At 37.7% G+C, this 21,179-nt stretch overlaps 1 protein-coding gene across 2 annotated transcripts in view; it reads right to left on the bottom strand.

The window, feature by feature from the left end:
• Nucleotides 1-21,179, bottom strand: part of Tbc1d12 (TBC1 domain family member 12) — a 117,860-nt gene that overhangs the window by 28,860 nt on the left and 67,821 nt on the right. The window contains exons 3-4 of one of the 2 annotated variants that reach the window (XM_004838539.4): nucleotides 15,279-15,394; nucleotides 945-1,027 (exon numbers count right to left, since the gene is read on the bottom strand). In XM_004838539.4, the coding sequence (XP_004838596.2) occupies nucleotides 945-1,027; nucleotides 15,279-15,394 (199 nt within the window). Of the gene's footprint in view, nucleotides 1-944; nucleotides 1,028-14,366; nucleotides 14,504-15,278; nucleotides 15,395-21,179 lie in introns of those variants that run through there. The other variant, XM_021253077.2, reaches the window with a different exon arrangement.

Raw genomic sequence — 21,179 nt, 5'->3', positions numbered from 1 at the left:
AAAAAATAGGAACTGAAATGAATAGACACTTGTCAGAAGAAGTACAAATGGCCAATAAATACATTTTAAAAAGTTCAACATCATTGGCCATTAGAGATACACAAATTAAAACAGTAAGATTCTGTCTTACTCCAGAAAGAATAGCTATCATCAAAAAAATCAAATAACAACAAATGCTGGTGAGGCTGCAGGGAAAAAGAAACCCTTCTACACTGCTGGTGGGAATATAAACTAGTATAACTAATATGGAAATCAGTATGGAGATTCCTCAAAAAACTAATACTAAAAATTCCATTTGACCTAGTAACTCCCCTTCAAGGTATCTTTCTGAAAGGGTTAAAAATATCATATTACAGAGAGACATGCATATCCATAGCAGCCAACTCATAATAGCTAAATCATGGAAATGGCCTATATGTCTATCAAGGGATGAATGGATAAAGAAATGTGGTACTGTATTTATACATAATGGAGTACTACTCTGCCACAAAGGATAAACTTGAGTCATTTGTAGGTAAATGGATGTATCCTGAGATCATAATATTAAGTGAAATAAGTCAGACACACAAGCTTAAATATCACATGGTTTCTCTTCTATGAGAAACCCAAAATATAAATAAAGAGCAAAGAGGAAGTAAAGAGAACTTTTTCAAATGGGAAAGGAAACAAGAAATGGACATGAAAAAAAAAAAAAAGAAATGGACATGGTTGGGAAGGGAGGGAAGGAGGGAAAAAAAGAATGGGGAGGGGAAAAAATGGAGATAGAGCTTTTGCAGGACCAAGAGATGTTCTGGACCAGAGAGGGAGGGCAAGGGTAGAGAATGAAAAAAGAACTAAGATGTGTTATGTACATGTACCAATTCCCAACAATAAATGTAACCATTAAGTACTAGAAACATGTACTAATAAAAAATTTTTAAAACACAAGTTAAAAATTTTTATACCTCGTTTTTTAGCCTCAGCCACCATCTCATCATATTCTTGTCGGTGACGTAAAGCTTCTTCCACAGATTTAGCAGGAAGATTTCTGGGAAAAAAAAATCCACTTGGTCAAGCCAATTTCTAAAAGATTAGCATTTAAATTACATACTATTTTTCAGAGCTACATCCAAAATTGCCACCTCATCTTCTCATTTCATACATTAATAAAAAGAAACCCATAAAAAACCCCTGCATTTTGGAAAAGAATCAGAATCCAGGTGCCTAGTATTTGTTGTTTGTATTGAACATATATTTCATGTTTCTATAAATTTGTGTATAAACATTTTATATTTTACTCAATATTTTAAGTTATTTATAAACTCACTAGTTTGTTTAGTCAACTTTTTTGAAGTATAATTTATGTGCAAACAAATGAATACTTATTTAAGAGTAGTCTGATGAGTTCTGACAAATGTATGTATTTGTGAAATCAACACACCGATCAATACATAGGAACATTTCCTTCATACCACGAAGTTGTGAAGTATCTGCTCCCATATCCTATCTTTTGAAATCACATCTCTGATTTCTATAACTATAGATCATTAGTTTGTTGCCTTTAAACTCTTGTGTCTGACGGGTCATTCTCCAGAATAGACCACATGCTAGCTCATAGGATATGTCTAAGTAAATGCAAAAGAATAGAAGTTACCTGCTGTATATTATCAGACCATAGTGCAATAAAATTGGAGATCAATAACATAAGAAACCACAAAACCCCAAAAAACACATGGAAGCTGAATAACACCCTCTTGAACAACCAATGGGTCACAGAAGTAATTAAAGAAGAAATTAAACAGTTTCTACGAGTAAATGAAAATGCCAGTACAACATACAGGAATCTGTGGGACACATGAAAGCAGTTCTACATGGGAAATTCATAGCAGTGAATGCCCATGCTAGGAAAACAGAGAAAACTCAGATAAAGAACCTAATGCAGAACCTCAAGCTCCTAGAAAAAGAAGAGCATAACGAATCCAAAGCTCATACATGAGAGGAAATTATAAAGATCAGGGCAGAAATCAATACAATGGAGACTAAGAGAACAATACAGAACAATACAAAAAGATCAATGAATCAAAGAGTTGGTTTTTTGAAAGAATAAATAAAATCTAAAAACCTTTAGCCAGCCTTATCAAAAAATGGTAAGAAAAGGCACAAATACATGCAATTAAGAATCAAAAAGGTGAAGTCACACCAGATCCAACAGAAATCCAGAGAATCATCAATACCTACTTCGAGAACCTCTACTCCAAAAAAATGGAAAACACAGAAGAAATGGGCAGATTCCTAGATATATACGAATTGCCAAAGTTAAATGAAGAAGATATAGAAATTCTAAACACCCCAAATACAAGGAGTGAAACTGAAAATGTAATAAAATATTTACCAACAAAGAAAAGCCCAGGTCCGGATGGATTCACTGCTGAATTTTACCAGACATTTAAAGAAGAACTAACGCCATTAATCTTTAAACTCATCAAAGAAATTCAAAGGGAAGCAATACTTCCAAATTCATTCCTGGAAGCAAGTGTTACTTTGATTTCAAAAAGAGGGAAAGATCCAACCCAAAAAGAGAACTACAAGCCAATCTCCCTAATGAACACAGATGCAAAAATCCTCAACAAGATACTCGCAAACACAATACAGAGGGTCATCAAGAAGATCATACACCCTGACCAAGTCAGATTTATCCCAGGGATGCAAGGCTGGTTCAACATTCGTAAATCAATAAATATAAAACACCATATTAACAGAGTCAAGGACAAAAACCATATGATCATCTCAATAGATGCAGAAAAAGCATTCAACAAAATGCAGCACCCATTCATGATAAAAACCCAACAGAAAATTGGAATAGAAGGTCTTTATCTTAACCTGATTAAGGCTATCTATGAAAAACCAACAGCCAACATCATATTAAATGGTCAAAAACTGAAAACTTTCACGCTAAAATCAGGAACAAGACAAGGATGCCCACTATCACGACTCATGTTCAATATAGTTCTGGAAACATCAGCCACAGCAATTAAAAAAGATAAAGAAATAAAAGGAATAAAGATAGGAAAAGAAGAAGTTAAACTGTCATTATTTGCTGACGATATGATACTTTACATAGAAGACCCAAAAAACTCCGCCAGAAGACTTCTAGACTTAATTGACAGATTCAGTAGATAGCTGGATACAAGGTTAACACTCAAAAAACAATAGCCTTCTTGTACACAAATAACAGACTCACTGAGAGAGAAATTAGGGAAACAATTCCTTTTACAACAGGATCCAAAAAAATGAAATACCTAGGAATCAATCTAACAAAGGAATCAAAAGACCTCTACACTGAAAACAACAGCACTCTGAAAAAAGAGATCAAAGAGGGTACAAGAAAATGGAAAGACATCCCTTGCTCCTGGGTAGGAAGAACCAATATAGTGAAAATGGCCATACTTCCAAAACTACTATATAGATTCAATGCAACGCCAATTGAAATTCCAACAATATGCTTCACAGAACTAGAGAAAACAATCCAAAAATTCATTTGGAACCATAATAGATCTAGAATAGCTAAAGCAATTCTAAGCAACAGAGACATGGCTGGGGGGATCACAATCCCCTACCTGAAACTATACTACAAAGCTACTATGATAAAATCAGCACGGTACTGGCAAAGGAACAGACCTGAGGATCAGTGGAATAGATTAGAAGATGCAGAAACAACTCCAGACATGCTCAGCCACCTCATCTTTGACAAAGGAGCCAACCACCATCATTGGAGGAAAGATAGCCTATTTATCAAATGGTGTTGGAAAAACTGGATTTCAACATGCCAAAGATTAAAACTAGACCCATACCTATCACCATGCACTAAACTAAGATCAAAGTGGATTAAAGATATAAATATTAAGACAGAAACACTAAACTTGCTGGAAGATAAGTTAGGTAGAACTCTTGAAGACACTGGCATAGGAAAAGACTTCATGAACAAAACCTCAGTAGCAAGGGAACTAGCACAAAGAATCAACAACTGGGATCTCATTTATTAAAAAGCTTCTGCATTGCAAAAGAAACCACCAAAAGAGCTAAGAGACAACCTACAATATGGGAAAAAATTTTTAGCAGCTGTACCTCAGACAAAGGACTACTATCTAGAATACATAAAGAATTGAAAAAAATCAGACCCCGCAAATTCAAAGACCCAATCCAAAACTGGGCGTCTGAAATGAACAGACATTTCTCAGACAAAGAAGTAAAAGCAGCAAACAAATATATGAAAAAATGTTCAACATCACTGGACATTCGAGAGATGCAGATGAAAACAACACTGAGATTCCACCTCACCCCAGAAAGAATGGCTGCTATCAAGAAATCAACCAATAACAAATTCTGGCGGGGTTGTGGGGAGAAAGGAACCCTTCTCCATTGTTGGTGGGAGTGCGGACTGGTGCAACCACTGTGGAAGTCAGTATGAAGATACCCCAAAGAACTAGGACTAGAAGTCCCATTTGATCCAACTATTCCCCTGCTGGGTATCTTCCCAAAAGAATTAAAAGAATCATACCACAGTGATATATATGCACCCATGTTCACAGCGGCACAGTTTGTAATAGCTAAAGATTGGAAGCAGCCCAAGCGCCCATCAACTGGAAACTGGATAAAGAAAATGTCTTTTTTTTATAAAATGGAGTACTACTCAGTCATAAAGAACAAAAAACTAGAGTCATTCATAGCTAAATGGATGCATACTGAGGCCATACTCTTAAGTGAAATAAATAGGACACACATGTGTAAATACCGAATAGTTTCTCTAGTGTGAGAAGCTGATAGTGTAAACAAGGGTTAAAATGATTAAAATGGGAGTCACGCAGAAGATGCCGAATCAGCCCGTTGCAGACAGGCAGGTCTGTGCACGCCCTACCGAGGTCCTGAGTCACGCGGAAGACACGGAATCACCCCACTGCAGACAGGCAGCCACCTGATACCACATTACCAAGGCGCAGAGGACACGAGACCACTACACCAAGGTACTGAGTCCCACTGTTCCCGGCCCAGAGGTAGGGGCTTCTGAGCCGTCGTCCCACTGCTCCTGGTCCAGAGGAAGGGGCTTCCTGGTCACCATCCCTCCCGCTGCTCCCAACCCAGAGGAAAGGGCTTTTGGGCCACCTTCTGTCCCGCTGCTCCTGGCCCAGAGGAAGGGGCTTCCGGGCCACCATCCCTCCCACCGCTCCCGGCCCAGAGGGAGGGGCTTCTGAGCCACCATCCCACTGCTCCTGGTCCAGAGGAAGGCGTTGCCCAGCCACCATCCCTCCGGCTGCTCCCAGCCCACAGGAAAGGGCTTTTGGGTCACCATCCCTACTGCGCCTCCCGGCCCCTATCCCACCTCACCCAGCTCAGAGGAAGTAATCCATGCGGGTGCTAACAGCCCCCCGCCCCAGTCGAAATGAGAAAACATGTAAATAAGTCTCAAAACCAGACTTCCAGATCACCTACAGCAACCCCAAAGGGAAATGAGATGGAACACACTGATACTCAACCACCTGGACCCACTGAACTGCCAACAAAAGGGGATCTGGAAAAAATGAAATCAGAAATAACTTCTCAGATAACAGGAGAAATTGTGCCCTTAGTGCAAGACATGATTAATAAATCTAGAGAGGAGCTCAGGAACATGATGGAATCCCAACATAAGAAACAAATGGAATCCATAAAACAGATGCAAATAGATTTCCAGGACATGAAAAACTCCATTGAAAGTCTACACAGCAGAATGAGCCAGTGTGAGGACAGAATTTCAGATATAGAAGATAAGATTGCAATTAGTGACCAGGAAAAGAAAAATTGCTTCAAAATTATAAGGGAACATGAGAAATCAATCCAGCAGCTGCTAGATGATGCAAAGAAGAATAACATAAGACTGATTGGGCTCAATGAAGAAACAGGAGAGAGTGCAGATGACATAAAAAATCTCTTCAGAGAAATAATGGCAGAAAACTTCCCAAGCAGGGGAAAAGAGCTTGACATACAGATAAGTGAGGCATATAGGACTCCAAATAGCCTTGATCAAAAAAAATCTACACATAGGCATATAATTGTTAAGATTCCAGAAACACAACAGAAGAACAAAGTTCTCCAAGCAGTCAGAGAAAAGAAACAAATCACATACAAAGGAAAGCCCATCAGAATCACAGCAGACATCTCAACACAAACCATGAAGGCAAGAAGAGCTTGGAGTGACATATTCCAAGCCCTAAAAGAAAACAGCCTCCAACCCAGATTGATGCACCCTGCAAAACTATCTTTCAAAATGGATGGAGAAATAAGATACTTTCATGACAAAGAGCACCTTAGGAACTTCGTGAATACCAAACCAGCACTCCAAAGAATTTTACACAATAGCCTAGGAACAGACATTGAGGATCACGACCCCAGGAAGCAAGGCAGAATGAACCCATCTGGCATGACAAGAAATTAAATGTAAAGGGGGAGAACCCCACAAAAAGAAAAAGTCATGGCAATGATAAGTCAATACATTTCAGTTATAACCATCAATGTTAATGGTCTCAATTCACCAATCAAAAGAAACAGACTGGCACAATGTGTCAAGAAGGAAAATCCAACAATATGCTGCATACAAGAAACACACTTAATTCAAAAGGAAACTCACAGACTGAAAGTTAAAGGGTGGAAAACAATACTGCAGGCGACAGGAACCCAAAAAAAAGCAGGAGTAGCTATCCTCTTGGCAGATCAAGTAGATTTCAAACCAACACTGATGAAGAGAGACGAAGATGGACACTACATCCTTGTAAAGGGAAGAATCCAAGAGGAAGAGATGACAATCATAAATATCTATGCACCAAACACTAGTGCACCCGACTATATAAAACAAATACTAACGGACATGAAAAGTCATATATGCACTAATACAATTGTAGTGGGGGACCTCAACACCACACTGTCACAAATAGATAGATCAAGTAGACTAAAATAAGTAATGAAATACTAGAACTCAATTGAACTCCTGAACAAATGAACTTAACAGATGTTTACAGTCTTCCACAAAATCAGAGTCCACAGAGTCCCCACAAAATCAGAATACACATTCTTCTCAGCTGCACATGGGTCATTCTCAAAAATAGACCACATACTCACACATAGAACATGTTTAAGTAAGTGCAAAGGAATTGAAGTTATCCCCTGTATATTATCAGACCATAGTGCGATGAAATTGGAGATCCACAGCAAAAGAAACTCAAAAAATTTCATAAACATGTGGAAATGGAACAACACATTTCTGAATAACCAATGGGTCACAGAGGAAATTAAAGAAGAAATCAGACAGTTCCTTCAATTAAATGACAATGAAAATACAACATATTGGAATCTATGGGACGCAATGAAATTACAACAGACCCAGCAGAAATCCAGAGGATCATCAATACCTACTTCCAGAACCTCTATGCCAATAAGATGGACAACATAGAAGAAATGGACAGATTCCTAGATACATATGAATTACCAAAGTTGAATGAAGAAGACCTAAAAATTCTGAACAACCCAATATCAACCAATGAAATTGAAAATGTAATTAAAAACTTATCAACTAAGAAAAGCCCGGGCCCTGATGGCTTCACTGCTGAATTCTACAAGACATTTTGAGAGGAACTGCTGCCACTACTGTTTAAACTCTTCAGTGAAACTGAAAGGGAAGCAATACTCCCAAATTCATTCCTGGAACCAAGCATCACCTTGATCCCCAAAGCAGAGAAAGACCCAACCAAAAAAGAGAACTATAGGCCAATCTCACTAATGAACATAGATGCAAAAATCCTTAATAAGATAATGGCAAACAGAATGCAGAAGATCATCAAGGAGATCGTACACCCTTATCAAGGGGGATTCATCCCAGGGATGCAGGGATGGTTCACTATACAAAAATCAATCACTGTAATACACTATATCAATAGAGCCAAGGACAAAAACCATATGATTATCTCCATAGATGCAGAAAAGGCATTTGACAAAATCCAACATGCATTTATGATAAAAACCCTAAAAAAATTGGAATAGATGGTCTCTACCTCAAACTGATAGAAGCCATCTATGAAAAACCAACAGCCAATATCATGCTCAATAGTCAAAAACTGAAATCCTTCACACTAAAATCAGGAACAAGACAAGGATGTCCACTATCAACCACTCTTGTTCAATATAGTTCTGGAAACATTAGCCATGGCAATTAGACAAGAGAAAGAAATAAAAGGAATAAAGATAGGTAATGAAGAAGTCAAATTGTCATTATTTGCAGATGATATGATACTCTATATAGAAGACCCCAGGAACTCCACCAATAGTCTTCTAGACTTAATAACCAAATTCAGTCAAGTAGCTGGTTACAAGGTCAACACACAAAAATCAATAGCTTTCCTCTACACCAATGACAGACTCACTGAGAGAGAAATAGGGCAAATAATTCCTTTTACAATAGCATCCAAAAAACTGAAATACCTAGGAATCATCCTAACGAAAGAAATCAAAGACCTCTTCTCTGAAAACTATGGCACTCTGAAAAGAGAGATTGAAGATGATATCAGAAAATGGACAGACATCCCCTGCTCCTGGGTAGGAAGGATTAATATAGTGAAAATGGCCATACTTCCAAAACTGCTATATAGATTTAATGCAATTCCAATTGAGATCCCAGCAGCATACTTCACAGACCTCGAGAAAACAATCCAAAAATTCATTTGGAGCAAGAAGAGACTCAGAATAGCAAAAGCAATTCTAGGTAACAGAGACATGGCAGGGGGTATCACAATCCCCATCCTGCAACTATACTACAAAGCTACTGTGATAAAAACAGCATGGTACTGGCAAAGAAAGAGACTTGAGGACCAGTGGAACAGATTAGAAGATGCAGAAACAACGCCAGACACACTCAGACATCTCATCTTCGACAAAGGAGCGAAACACTCTCACTGGAGGAAAGATAGCATCTTTAATAAATGGTGCTGGAAAAATTGGGCTTCAACTTGCCAAAGATTAAAACTAGACCTCTATCTCTCACCATGCACTAAACTAAAATCAAAATGGATTGAAGATCTAAATATTAAAATAGAAACTCGGAACCAGTTGGAACAGAGGTTAGGTAGAACCCTTGAAGACATTGGTGTAGGAAAACATTTTATGAACAAAACCTCAGTTGCCTGTGAACAAGCACAAACAATCAACAAATGGGATCTCTTCTTATTAAAAAGCTTCTGCACAGCAAGAGAAACCACCAGCAGTGTGAAGAGACAACCCACAATGTGGGAAAACATCTTCACCTGCTGTTCCTCAGACAAAGGTCTACTATCTTGAATCTATAAAGAACTTAAAAAGATCAGACCTCTCAAATTTAAAGACCCAATCCAAAAATGGGCATCTGAAATGAACAGACATTTCCCAGACAAAGAAGTAGAAATAGCAAATAAATACATGAAAAAATGTTCAACATCACTGGTCATTCGAAAGATACAAATGAAAACAATCCTGAGATTCCACCTCACTCCAGAAAGAATGGCTGCTATCATGAAATCAACCAATAACAAATGCTGGCGGGGCTGTGGGGAAAGAGGAACCCTGCTCCACTGCTGGTGGGAGTGTACACTGGTACAACCACTGTGGAAATCAGTATGGAGATACCTCAAAGAACTAGGACTGGAAGTCCCATTTGACCCCGCTATTCCACTGCTGGGGATCTTCCCCAAAGAATTAAAAGAATCATACCATAGTGATATATGTGCAACCATGTTCATAACAGCGCAGTCTGTAATAGCTAAAACTTGGAAACAGCCCAAATGCCCATCAACTGGAAACTGGATAAAGAAAATGTGGTTTTTTAATAAAATGGAGTACTACTCAGCCATAAAAAATGAGAAATTAGAGACATTTATAGCTAAGTGGATGCACATTGAGGCAATACTCTTAAGTGAAATAAATAGGACACACATGTGTAAATACCAAATAGTTTCTCTGGTGTGAGAAACTGAAAGTGTAAATAAGGACTAAATGTATAATAGGTAATGTGAAATAGGAAGAAAAGGGGCAAGGGGAAGGAAGTGGGAGGGCTAGGGGAAAGGACAGAAGGGAATGGGATTAATATGAGAAAATGGAAAAATAGGAACAAAATCTTTGTAAATAGGGAGGACTGGAGGGGTTGTAGGGAGGGCTGGGCAAGGGTGAAAAATAAGAACCAAGAGAGACTATGTAAAGGTGCAAATTTCCAATGATGAATGTCATTATATTGTATACCTAAAATGTACCAATGATTAGAATGAATAATTGATAATGTAAAAGAGGAAGAAATGGTCCAAAGGGGTAGGGGTAGTGGGAGGGGCAGGGGAAAGGAAAGAAGGGAAAGGAAAAAATGATGAGAAATGGAAAAAATGGAAATAAAGTCTTTGTAAATAGGGAAGGGTGGAGGGCTAGGAATGGGGAAAAAATAAGAACCAAGATGCATTATATAAAGGTACAATTCCCAGTGAGAAATGTAATTGTGTTGTATACCTACCATGTACCAATAAAAGAATTTAATACAAAAAAAAATAGTAGAGTGAAAAAATAAAGTATACTCTTTCTAATTTCTTCTTTTTTTTTTTTTTTTGGTACCAGGGATCGAACTCGGGACCTTGTGCTTGTGCAGCAGGCAGCAAAACCACTAAGCTAAATCCCCGGCCCTATATACTTTTTTGATACACTGGGCTTGTCTTTTACAGTTATTATGTCTAGCATAACATGTAAAACCAATTTCATGAAACATTATTTCAAGGTACTACTGTACATGTTTTTAGGAAAACTATATAGAAGCAAGTATCACTGAAGACTGAAGAAGTCAAGAAAAACCATACAGGGCTTGGGATGTAGCTCAGGGGTGCCGCCACCTGCCTCACAAGTACAAGGTCCTGAGTTCGATCACTGGTACCAAAAAAGAAAAAGAAAGACCATATATATAAGACAACCGTAGCTTTTAAAGGACTAAGCTGGTGAGAGGTAGAAATAAGACAAATGTATTCTAAGTAAGGGTGACAACATAATAGTCTGGAAGGCACAAAGAGACAGGTATGAAACATAGTGTAGTACAAAGAAAGATTGGTGTAGAACAGAGGTTTTTACATGACACGTGCCATTTTGTTTTGTTTTGTTTTTTGAGGCAGAGTCTCCCTTTGTAGTTCAGGGTGGCCCTGAACTCACTATGTAGCCCAGGCTGGCCTCGAACTCATAGCAATCCTCCTGCCTCAACCTCCTTAGTACTGAGATTACAAGTGTGCACCACCACCCCTGGCTCAACATGACATTTTCAAAAGCTCTTGGTAAGATATTAAAAAGAATTTTTTTTAAAAGTATTTATATCCCCACCTCTCTCACAATGTCTAAAAAATATTCTACCTCTGTTTGGCTCCAGATTTTTTATTTCTCTTCATCAGGATAATAGGTACAAACCAAAAAAATTACAAGCCTAGGAATTTTTACATTGGAAGGAAAAAGAATTTTGAAAAAAGAAAAAAAATAGATCCCAAAAGCCCAAGCAGAGGAAAAGGAGTTCAGAAACAAGTCATCTTATTTTAGAGAATGTGTATTTTGTTTGATAATAAATCAGACAATATTCTGAAGAACAACAGTCATTGTGGAGAATACAAAGGGCAAACCTGGGAAAAAAAAGAATTTAAGATGTTCTGCTAAGTAATAAGAATAGATGCTTGCTGGGCCAGGGATGTAGCTCAGTGGCACTGTGCCTGCCTGGCAAGCAGGCAAGCACAAGGTCCTGAGTTGGTTCCCCAATACAAAAAAAAAAAAAAATAGATGCTTGTTGAAGACTGAATTCGCCAGCCTTGTGCAAGCTAAGCACATTCTCTACCTCAGAGCTATATCTCTGGCCTCTAAGAATAGAATCTTAACAATACTAAATCAACTGGTTGACAGTAGTTACTTGATATACATGGCAAGGACAAGTGCATCTTAAATATTGTACATATTAAATGTCAACAAAGAAAAATAATGGCCCTATCATATAACACGAGAAGCAGAGTGTTGAAACGGATATATACAGCCAACTTTTGTTTTTGCTTTATTTTGTTTTTCTTTTCTTTTTTTTTTAATTCATTAAGTTTATTGGTACATTTTAAGTATACAGTACAGTTACATTCATCACTGGGATCTTGTACCTGTATATGATGTATCTTGGTTCTTATTTTTTCCCCCTGCCCCTGCCCGCCCTTCACCCCCTCCACCCCTTCCTATTTACAAACACTGTTTCCATTTTTTCCTTTTCTCATATTTTTTCCTTTCCCTTCTTTCCTTTCCCCTACCCCTCCCACTTTCCCTATCCCTTTAGACCTTTTCTTCCTATTTCACAATATCAATTATACATTTTGATCCTTATTTACACTTTCAGTTTCTCACACCAGAGATCTATTCAGTATTTACACGTGTGTCCTATTTATTTAAGAGTATCGCCTCAATGTGCATCCATTTAGCTATAAATGTCTCTAGTTTCTTATTCTTTATGGCTGAGTAGTACTCCATTTTATAGAAAAACCCCATCTTCTTTATCCAGTCTCCAGCTGATGAGCAATTGGGCTGTTTCCAAGCTTTAGTTATTACAAACTGTGCTGTTATAAACATGGGTCCACATATATTGGTGTGGTATGATTCTTTTAATTCTTTTGGGAAGATACCCAGCAGGGGAATAGCTCAGTCAAATGGGACCTCTAGTCCTAGTTCTTTGAGGTATCTCCATACTGATTTCCACAGTGGTTGCACCAGTCTGCACTCCCACCAACAGTGGAGAAGGGTTCCTTTCTCCCCACAACCCCGCCAACATTTGTTACTGGTTGATTTCATGATAGCAGCCATTCTTTCTGGGGTGAGGTGGAATCTCAGTGTTGTTTTCATCTGCATCTCTTGAATGATCAGTGATGTTGAACATTTTTTCATATGTTTATTTGCTGCTTTTACTTCTTTGTCTGAGAAATGTCTGTTCATTTCAGATGCCCAGTTTTGGATTGGGTCTTTGAATTTGGGGGGTCTGATTTTTTTCAGTTCTTGATATATTCTAGATAGTAGTCCTTTGTGTGAGGGACAGCTAAAAATTTTTTCCCACATTGTAAGTTGTCTCTTAGCTCTGTTGGTGGTTTCTCTTGCAGTGCAGAAGCTTTTTAATAAGATGAGATCCCAGTTGTTGATTCTTTGTGCTAGTTCCCTTGCTACTGAGGCTTTGTTCATAAAGTCTTTTCCTTTGCCAGTGTCTTCAAGAGTTCTACCTATCTTATCTTCCTGCAAGTTTAGTGTTTCTATTTTAAAATCTAGATCTTTAATCCACTTCAATTTTAGTTTAGTGCATGGTGATAGGTATGGGTCTAGTTTTAATCTATGGCAGGTTGAAATCCAGTTTTTCCAACACCATTAAATAGGCTAGCTTTCCTCCAGTGAAGACGGTTGGCTCCTTTGTCAAAGATGAGACACCAGTGTATTTTCAACGACACAGAAGCAGATATTCCTCCTCCAAGGCTTCTTAGTCTTTCTGACTCCATCAGAAAGAAAGCCTCCATTTGGTTCTTCTCTGTCTTCAGCACCTCTTTACATTTGCTAATCTTCTTTTTAAGAAAGCGGGGCTGGCCTTGAGCCTGACAGAGAAGGTGAGACCTACTAGAATTTAATAAGCAAAACAATAAAATATAACCTTACTCTGAGAGTCACCAAGTTTTGCCCTTGTGAGCCAGATACTTTCCTATTCCTTAATTTTAAAAAAAGCTTACTTTTAGGGCCGGGGATTTAGCTCAGTGGTTCCGGCGCCTGCCTTGCAAGCGCAAGGTCCAGAGTTTGATCCCCGGTACCAAAACAAAATTTAAAAATTTTTTAAAAATTAAAAAAGTTTGCTTTTAAAAATGTTTTCCTTGATAGTTTTCCATTTATAGTCATGAAGTCTCCTTTTCAGACAAACTGAAGTAAAAATGTGAATCAGTTTAAAGGACAATATGGCATAAATAGCACATGCCATAAATATGAGAAAATGGCAAAAACAAAACAAAATGAATGGCTACGGACTAAGAAGTTAGGGAAGTACTGTCCTAGAACAATGGTCCTGTCTAGAATGTTCTAGAAACATTCTAGAATCATGAGGAAAGGCACCACTGAAATATTCTGATTTATTGACTATTGATGAGCTACCTGAACTGTTTAAAAGCTTACCAGAAACCATGTTTTCTAAACCCATCCAATTCATCCAAAAGACTTGCAGCAGCTACTAAAATATTCAAAGAAACCATTTCCAACAGTGCTAGGGAGGAAAGGGACCAAGGGCTCTCCACTCTGTCTGAATGAACTTCCTGTAAGGATGGACAGGCTCATACCTGTTGTTCAATGTAGAAGCCATAGTCAAGGTAGCTAAATAAACACTTGATGTAGCCGGTGTAACTTTTGAATTTTTAAATGAATATAAATTATAACTGAAATAGCTGCCTGTGGCTGCTGCATGTTGAGAGATGTTGCTATAGGTCTGTCATGTTCTTTGGGCCCTCCTGGCTATCAGGCTTTCTTCTCTCAGTCCCAGCTCCCACATGGGTGCTTTCATAGCTCTGTGAGAAGGACAGTCAAGACAATCTGATTATACCTCAAGTTCAGTCTCCCACCTGTTGATATCATCAGTGGATTGATTTAGCTTTTCCAGTTCACCTGCATCCGGGGGTCCTCCTCCTCCTCCCCCCTCCCCCTCCTCCTCCCCCCTCCCCCTCCCTGTCCTGGGCTGGCGGCGGTGGCAGCTCAGCCGGCTCCTCTGGCTTCAGAGCCCTGTCCATGGGGGTGGCCGGGCATCCCTAGGGGTCGTGGCCTGCGCGGGCTGGGTCGCTCCCGCTGTGGATCACTTGGGCCTTGGCAACGGGCGAAGGAAAAAAAACTATTTTGTTTTTCTGAGATGATGTTTCACTATGTTGACCAGGCTGGTTTCAAACAGGGGCTCAAGTGATCTCTTGCCTCACCTTCCAGAGTAGTTAGGACAACAGGCATGTACCACCATACCTGGCAAAAGCCATACCTGGCAAATCTTCATATTTTGCCACATAGAGACTTCTACAAAATATGCATAAGGCTTCTACATTAACAATATGTTCTCCTCTATTTTAGGATATATTACTGGGATTTTTAAATTTAAAAAAAAAAACCTTTTCTCTATTTCTTGGTATCTTTTAAGTGAAACAATGAACAAAATTAAATTTAAGTTTGAAATATAAATGGCATTCCTAATGATCACTAAAACCTGTACTTACGACGGTCGGTCCTCAAGAATCAGGGCAGTGGTAGAAAGTGGCTCAAATTCAAAATTTTTACGTCTTGAAGACTGAGTTGATGGTTTACAGGTCCTTCCTGTTCGTGCTTCATATTCCTAGAGTACATAAGAGAATATATAGTTTATGTAGAGACTTTTCCAATTTTAAATTCATATTATTAAACCTGTAACTATAATAAGGAATGCGTAAAAGTCATACAATAATTTGGTAAAAATATTAGGAAGACAAAAAATAATTTTCCTGGAATACCTAAATTATGAATTTATGTTACATGCTAAGTATGTTAGGAAAAGGAAGTACAAAAGTGTAGGAGATTTATTATGAAAGGTTTTAGGGACATCTTTTTTACTGTCTTCTATAGTATCAGCTATCCAAGCTCAGCTTTAAGAAGCTACAAGCAGATAAACCTACTTTCTGAGTTTTTAGCCAAATTAGCAATGGAAAGATTGAGACAGGACAGGGACAATCCCCTTGTAATGTTCTGAAGATCTCTCTCAAGGGTGACATTAATCAAAATAGTAGTTTTGGATTTAAATCTATTATAAATCTAACTACAACAAATATACTTATTCTAAATGTAAATACTTTATTAATATATATTATCAAAAATATGGCCAAAAACTTTCCTCAAACTAAGAAATGTTTTTAATATTTCTTTAATTCACCACACTTGATAATCCTATTAACAGAAATGAAGTTCATCTGACATAATATGTTCTTGGTAGACATATTTAAATGTCTCATTTGAGCATTCTTTAATAAATGTTCATAACTTTCTTTCTAGAAATTTGCCAAAGAGTAGTAACAAGTTTACTGTGTTGTAATTTCTAGAACCCACATTCTTCCCTTTCTAAAACACCAAGCTAGCATCTCATCATCTCCAGGTGCCAATTAAATTTTCATGAAATTTTCAGGAATTATTCAACAATTTCATGAGTTATGCAAGTCCGCTGGCAGTCAGAGCAGATATTAACAATGAAACAGCTATTATGACAATTTAAATGAATGAGATTGGTAAAATTCACTGAAAGACTCATGGGGGAATGGAGTATAGCTCAGGGGTATACCACTTGCCTAGCACATGCAAGGCCCTGGACTGGTTCCACAGCAAAGAAAAAAACGCAGGGACAATATCTGAATCATGCTGATCCATCTAAATATTACAAAAAGAGATCACCAAACAGTATGCATTTTGTATATGATGTAATATGAAATATATAGCACCAATTCCTGAAATACGCCCCCATATCAAAAAAATACCATGAATCCTGTAGAACTGTGCTCTCCAACAAGGTAATCAAAAGAAATGATAATCAAATTAAGTTATATATTTTTAAATAATGCAAAGAAAACTTGGAGGATTCTGAACTATTAAAATGTTCTTTTCTGAAAGACTGGACTAGAAATGAGAACTTTTGTTTTACAGTAACTTATTCAGTATTGTTTGACTTTTGTCTGAAAAAAAAAGTACTTTGTAAGAGAAATCACTTGTAGTCATGGTAGATATATGACAAAAATCTTACTAAACAGGTGGATCAGAACTGAGGCAAAAACTATGGAAAAATAAGTAGAAAGGATTGAAAGAAGCAAGCCAGTGGAGTAAGCACAGGGAAAGATCAAGAAAACAGTCTCACTGAAGTAAAGGAAAAGTTAGACTTCATCATGAACAAGACAAGACAGAGAACCACTGAAAGTCTGGATAAAACCAAGCTTTGATGAAAGTAGTCCTTCATTAAAACTTAACTCTATAGACCAGGGATGGTGGCACACACCTGTAATCCCAGCCTTTTGGGAGGCTAAGGCAGCAGAATCACAAGTTGAAGCCCAGCCTGGGCAATTTAGTGAAACCCCATCTCAAAACAAAAAATAAGAAAGGACTAAGGATGTAGCTCAGAGAAAACACCCTGGGTTCAATCCTCAGTATCACAAACCAAAAACTAAATAAGTATAATTTAATATCAAGTGCAATTCAAAATGAAGCAACCAGAATACCATTATGTATTTACCTGAGAAATGAACTTTGTATAATATTGTCACTCAACCTGAGAGAGGAGACCACCCCTCCATATGGAATTGGGTAACTATAGGTTAACTGTATTTTAAGCAACTATGGATGAATTAGGTAACTATGCTCTCTGTAGAATGTACCTGAGTAGCCATGACAACTTCTGTAATCTGTCTCCAAAGGAGCTCAGAAAGTCCTTCTGGAACTCTTCATTCTCCTCCTCTCCACTGCTCTGCTTTGTGTAAATCCTGCTTGCTATATTCCCAAGGAAACGCCAATGGAATTAAGCTTCATAGATGTAAAAAGAGGTATATAAAGAAGCACAAACTTCTATTCAGGCTCTCGAGACTGACAGGAGTTACTTGCTGAGTCACCAGCATAAAAAGCTGCTTTTTGCTCCTAAATTTGTGTTAAAGAGTGGTCTGTTCGGAACACTCATTTTCAAGAAGTTGTGTTCTAGCATTTCTCAATAGTGATTCTTATAATAAATTGCTCAAAAAAGAGGGTTATTTAGTGTTTAATTTCCATCTACATTCCTAAGGAAAATTTTTTTTTTTCAGAAACCATATGGTAAGACTGGAAAAAATGGAAACAAAGTCTTTGTAAAAAGGGAAGGGAGCACAGGGAATGGGGAAAAAATAAGAATCAAGATACATCACATAGAGGTACAAGCACCCAATGATAAATGTAAACATATCGTTAAAGGTCCCTTTACATTTAGATTTTATTTACACAATCACTTCTTGGCCTTTTGGTTAAGATCAAGGGTAGATTTTATTCACACAAGGCTAATGGATTAAGCTGGAAATAATTTATTTTCCTCTTGCCTTGCCTCTGCAAGAATACAAACAAATGACAAGGATGGAAGAAAATATGGTATCATTTTTGGTCATTAAAATTTCCCTTCTTCATAAACAAAAGCAAGATAATGGAAAAAAGTTAAAAGTAAACAGTGATGTACACAAAGAAACTTCTAATGCTCTATAAAAACATCAGAAAATAAAACTTGATCACTAGAATAAAAATACAGTCAGAATCCAGGCAGGGCCAGTGTCCTTTGCCTAAGAATGTGATGATAAAAGGGTTTTGTCAAAAGATGGTGTATGACAAGTTTCGCTTCTGTCATTTCAGAGAATTTAGCATTCTTTCAGCTCTCACTGCTTTTAACCTGCCAGGTAACTTGAAATGAGTAGTTATACTTTCTATATAAATTACATTATGTTGAATTTTGGTCTGTTAAACAGTTAGACAACAGTGAAGGACTTTTTTTCTCACCTATTCATGAGGCCCAGTCCTCACTGTCTTCCATTCCCTCTTCCATTACACCTACAGCAGATAATACGGCCAGGCAACAGCACCTTTCTCAACCCACACTTCCCTTTATATTTTCTTTGTGTGCTGCTCAGAAGATTAGAATAAAAGAGGAAATGACAAACTGAAGAATTATCATGAAATGAATGTGTGGACCTTTTTTTTTTTTTGGTACTGAGGATCGAACTCGGGACCTTGCACTTTCGAGGCAGGCAGAGGAACCACTGAGCTAAATCCCCAGCCCAAATGTGTGGACTTTTAATATGTATGTCCTGGGAAATACTTTGGGAACATGATAAACTGAGAAAAGAGATGGATTAGTGTGAGCCGAGGTTGGATAATTATACCACACAAGAACTTGATCAGGATGTGCTGGAGTCTTGTATTTTATTCTGTAGGAGGGTGAAATTATATAAATAAAGAGAAAAATTACCATGAAATTTGTATTGTTAAACTGATACATAATGTTATAGTAGAACAAAACATGTATATAATGTATATCAATACAAATGTAAGTATTAAATAATTCAGAATGTTTTTTAGTCAGTAAAAAAAAAAAATGTAAACATATCGTATACCTAAAATGTACCAATAAAAGAATTTAAGAAAAAAAAAAAAGACTCCTGATTGGTAAATGGGGTAACTCACACCAATTTTCATGCTGAACATAACCTCTGCAAACCTGGAAAAAGGGGACACAAACAAGGTAAGCCTGATGATCACACAATTGTGGCTGCCAGCAATTCTGAACATCAGTGTAGGAACTGGCAACCCAAAGAAAGCCTGGCTGTTAGTTTGGAAAGGGGAGCTGGAATTTTTGAGACAGAATAGCAGAAAAGAAAGTACACTGTTAAGAAGGAACTTCAGAAACTGGCACAGCAATCCTCTTGAGCTTTTGGTTAAACACCAGTATACAGATTATATAAAGTAAAGTACTAAAAAGTTTGGTAAAGAACTTCTGGGGAGATCTAAGCTGAATGGCCATGGGGTGCTTCCTGCCTCTCCGCATGTAGAAATGTCTGCCAATGTTTTCTAATTTGGACCTGTACTCCAATTAGGGAACAGTCTTGTAGCTACATCAGCTAGGAAGAGAAATTCTAAAGAAGGGAAAAGAAAGTATCTCAATTTGGGACACTTATCTTCAGCTTAAAATGGGGAATAGATTATCAGACCAGACATCAATACCCTCCAGCTTCCCTTCAGTTCATTTCTGCACATCATTATTCTGGGTTTGGATTATGCTGGAACAACAACAATCTTAGACAGGCTGCAATTCAATGAATTTGTAAATATCACTGAGAAAATTTAAGTAACCTTGGGAAATTCTAAAAACAGCCACTTTTCACAGCCACTTCTGGGATGCAGGTAGTCAGCAGAAATTAATGCCACTGTTGAAGTCATATACCAGATGTACAGATAGAATTGTGTTTGTTGTGGACTCTGTTGATGTTGAAAGGATGGAAGAAGTCAAACAAACTTCATAAAATAACTAGGATATCAAAATCAAAGAGTCCTTGGGCCAGAGATTTAGCTCAGTGGTTCTGCGGCCTGCCTTGTAAGCGCAAGGACCCAACTTTGATCCTCGGTAACAAAACAAAACAAAACAAAACAAAATCAAAGAGTCCTTCAACTTATAGTTGCTAAAAAACAAGAACTAAGGAACTCATTCTCATAGAAACTAAGAAATTACCAATGCATGAACTGAGCTAATCAACTCCTTAGCATGGACTAAAGAACAGAGAAGAGAAACTGCACAATATTAAATGACAAATGTGGCAACAGAAAAAAGATGAATAACAGTATTTTTTTTTTGGTACCAGGGATTGAACTCGGGACCTTGGGCTTGTGAGGCAGGCGGCAGAACCACTGAGCTAAATCCCTGGCCCAAATAACAGTATTTTTTATATCTGGATGGACTAGGTTTTCTCTGGTCTGATTTTGACACAGAAAATTGTCTATAAGTTGGTTTACCTATCTGCCTTCCTGGATGCTATTAAAGCTTTGCTTAGGTTCACTTGAAGAACCAAAAATAATTTACTTGACTCTCTTATACAGTAAGTGTGGGCATGTAGACTAATCTTAAATGCATATCGTTAGATACATATATGGATTTCTGAAAAAAAAATAAGTGAATACAGTCAAGAGGATATAATTACAATACATGGTGTCTAACAAGATTCCCAACTCTGTTGCTTTTAGAAGATGAGCAAACACAGTGCTTATTAAAATGGTCTCTTCTTTTTACTCCACAAATCTTTTGGTTCTATGATTTTGGGAACCCAAGCAAAGATAGTAAGTTAGCCAGAAAACAGTTGTGAAAATTTATCTTGAAGTTAGGTAAATAAAATTTTGAAGACCATCTGCCTAGAGACACACATCTATAATTTCAGCACTCCAGGAGCAGGAGGATTTCAAGTTCAATCCCAGCTTGGACAATTTACCAACACCATCTTTCTTTTTTGGTATGGAGATCAAACTCGGGACCTTGCACTTGCAAGGCAGATGGCAGCACCACTGAGCTAAATCCCCGGCCAAAAAATAACATATATATGCATATTTAAGTA

Source organism: Heterocephalus glaber, unplaced genomic scaffold (genome assembly GCF_053883595.1).
Source record: "Heterocephalus glaber isolate CG9 unplaced genomic scaffold, H.glaber_assembly_v1.0 deba00001497, whole genome shotgun sequence".
In the NCBI taxonomy this organism is placed as follows: Eukaryota; Metazoa; Chordata; class Mammalia; order Rodentia; family Bathyergidae; genus Heterocephalus; species Heterocephalus glaber.
Note: the sequence above shows the minus strand (reverse complement) of the source record. Positions and strands in the feature narration are given on the sequence as shown.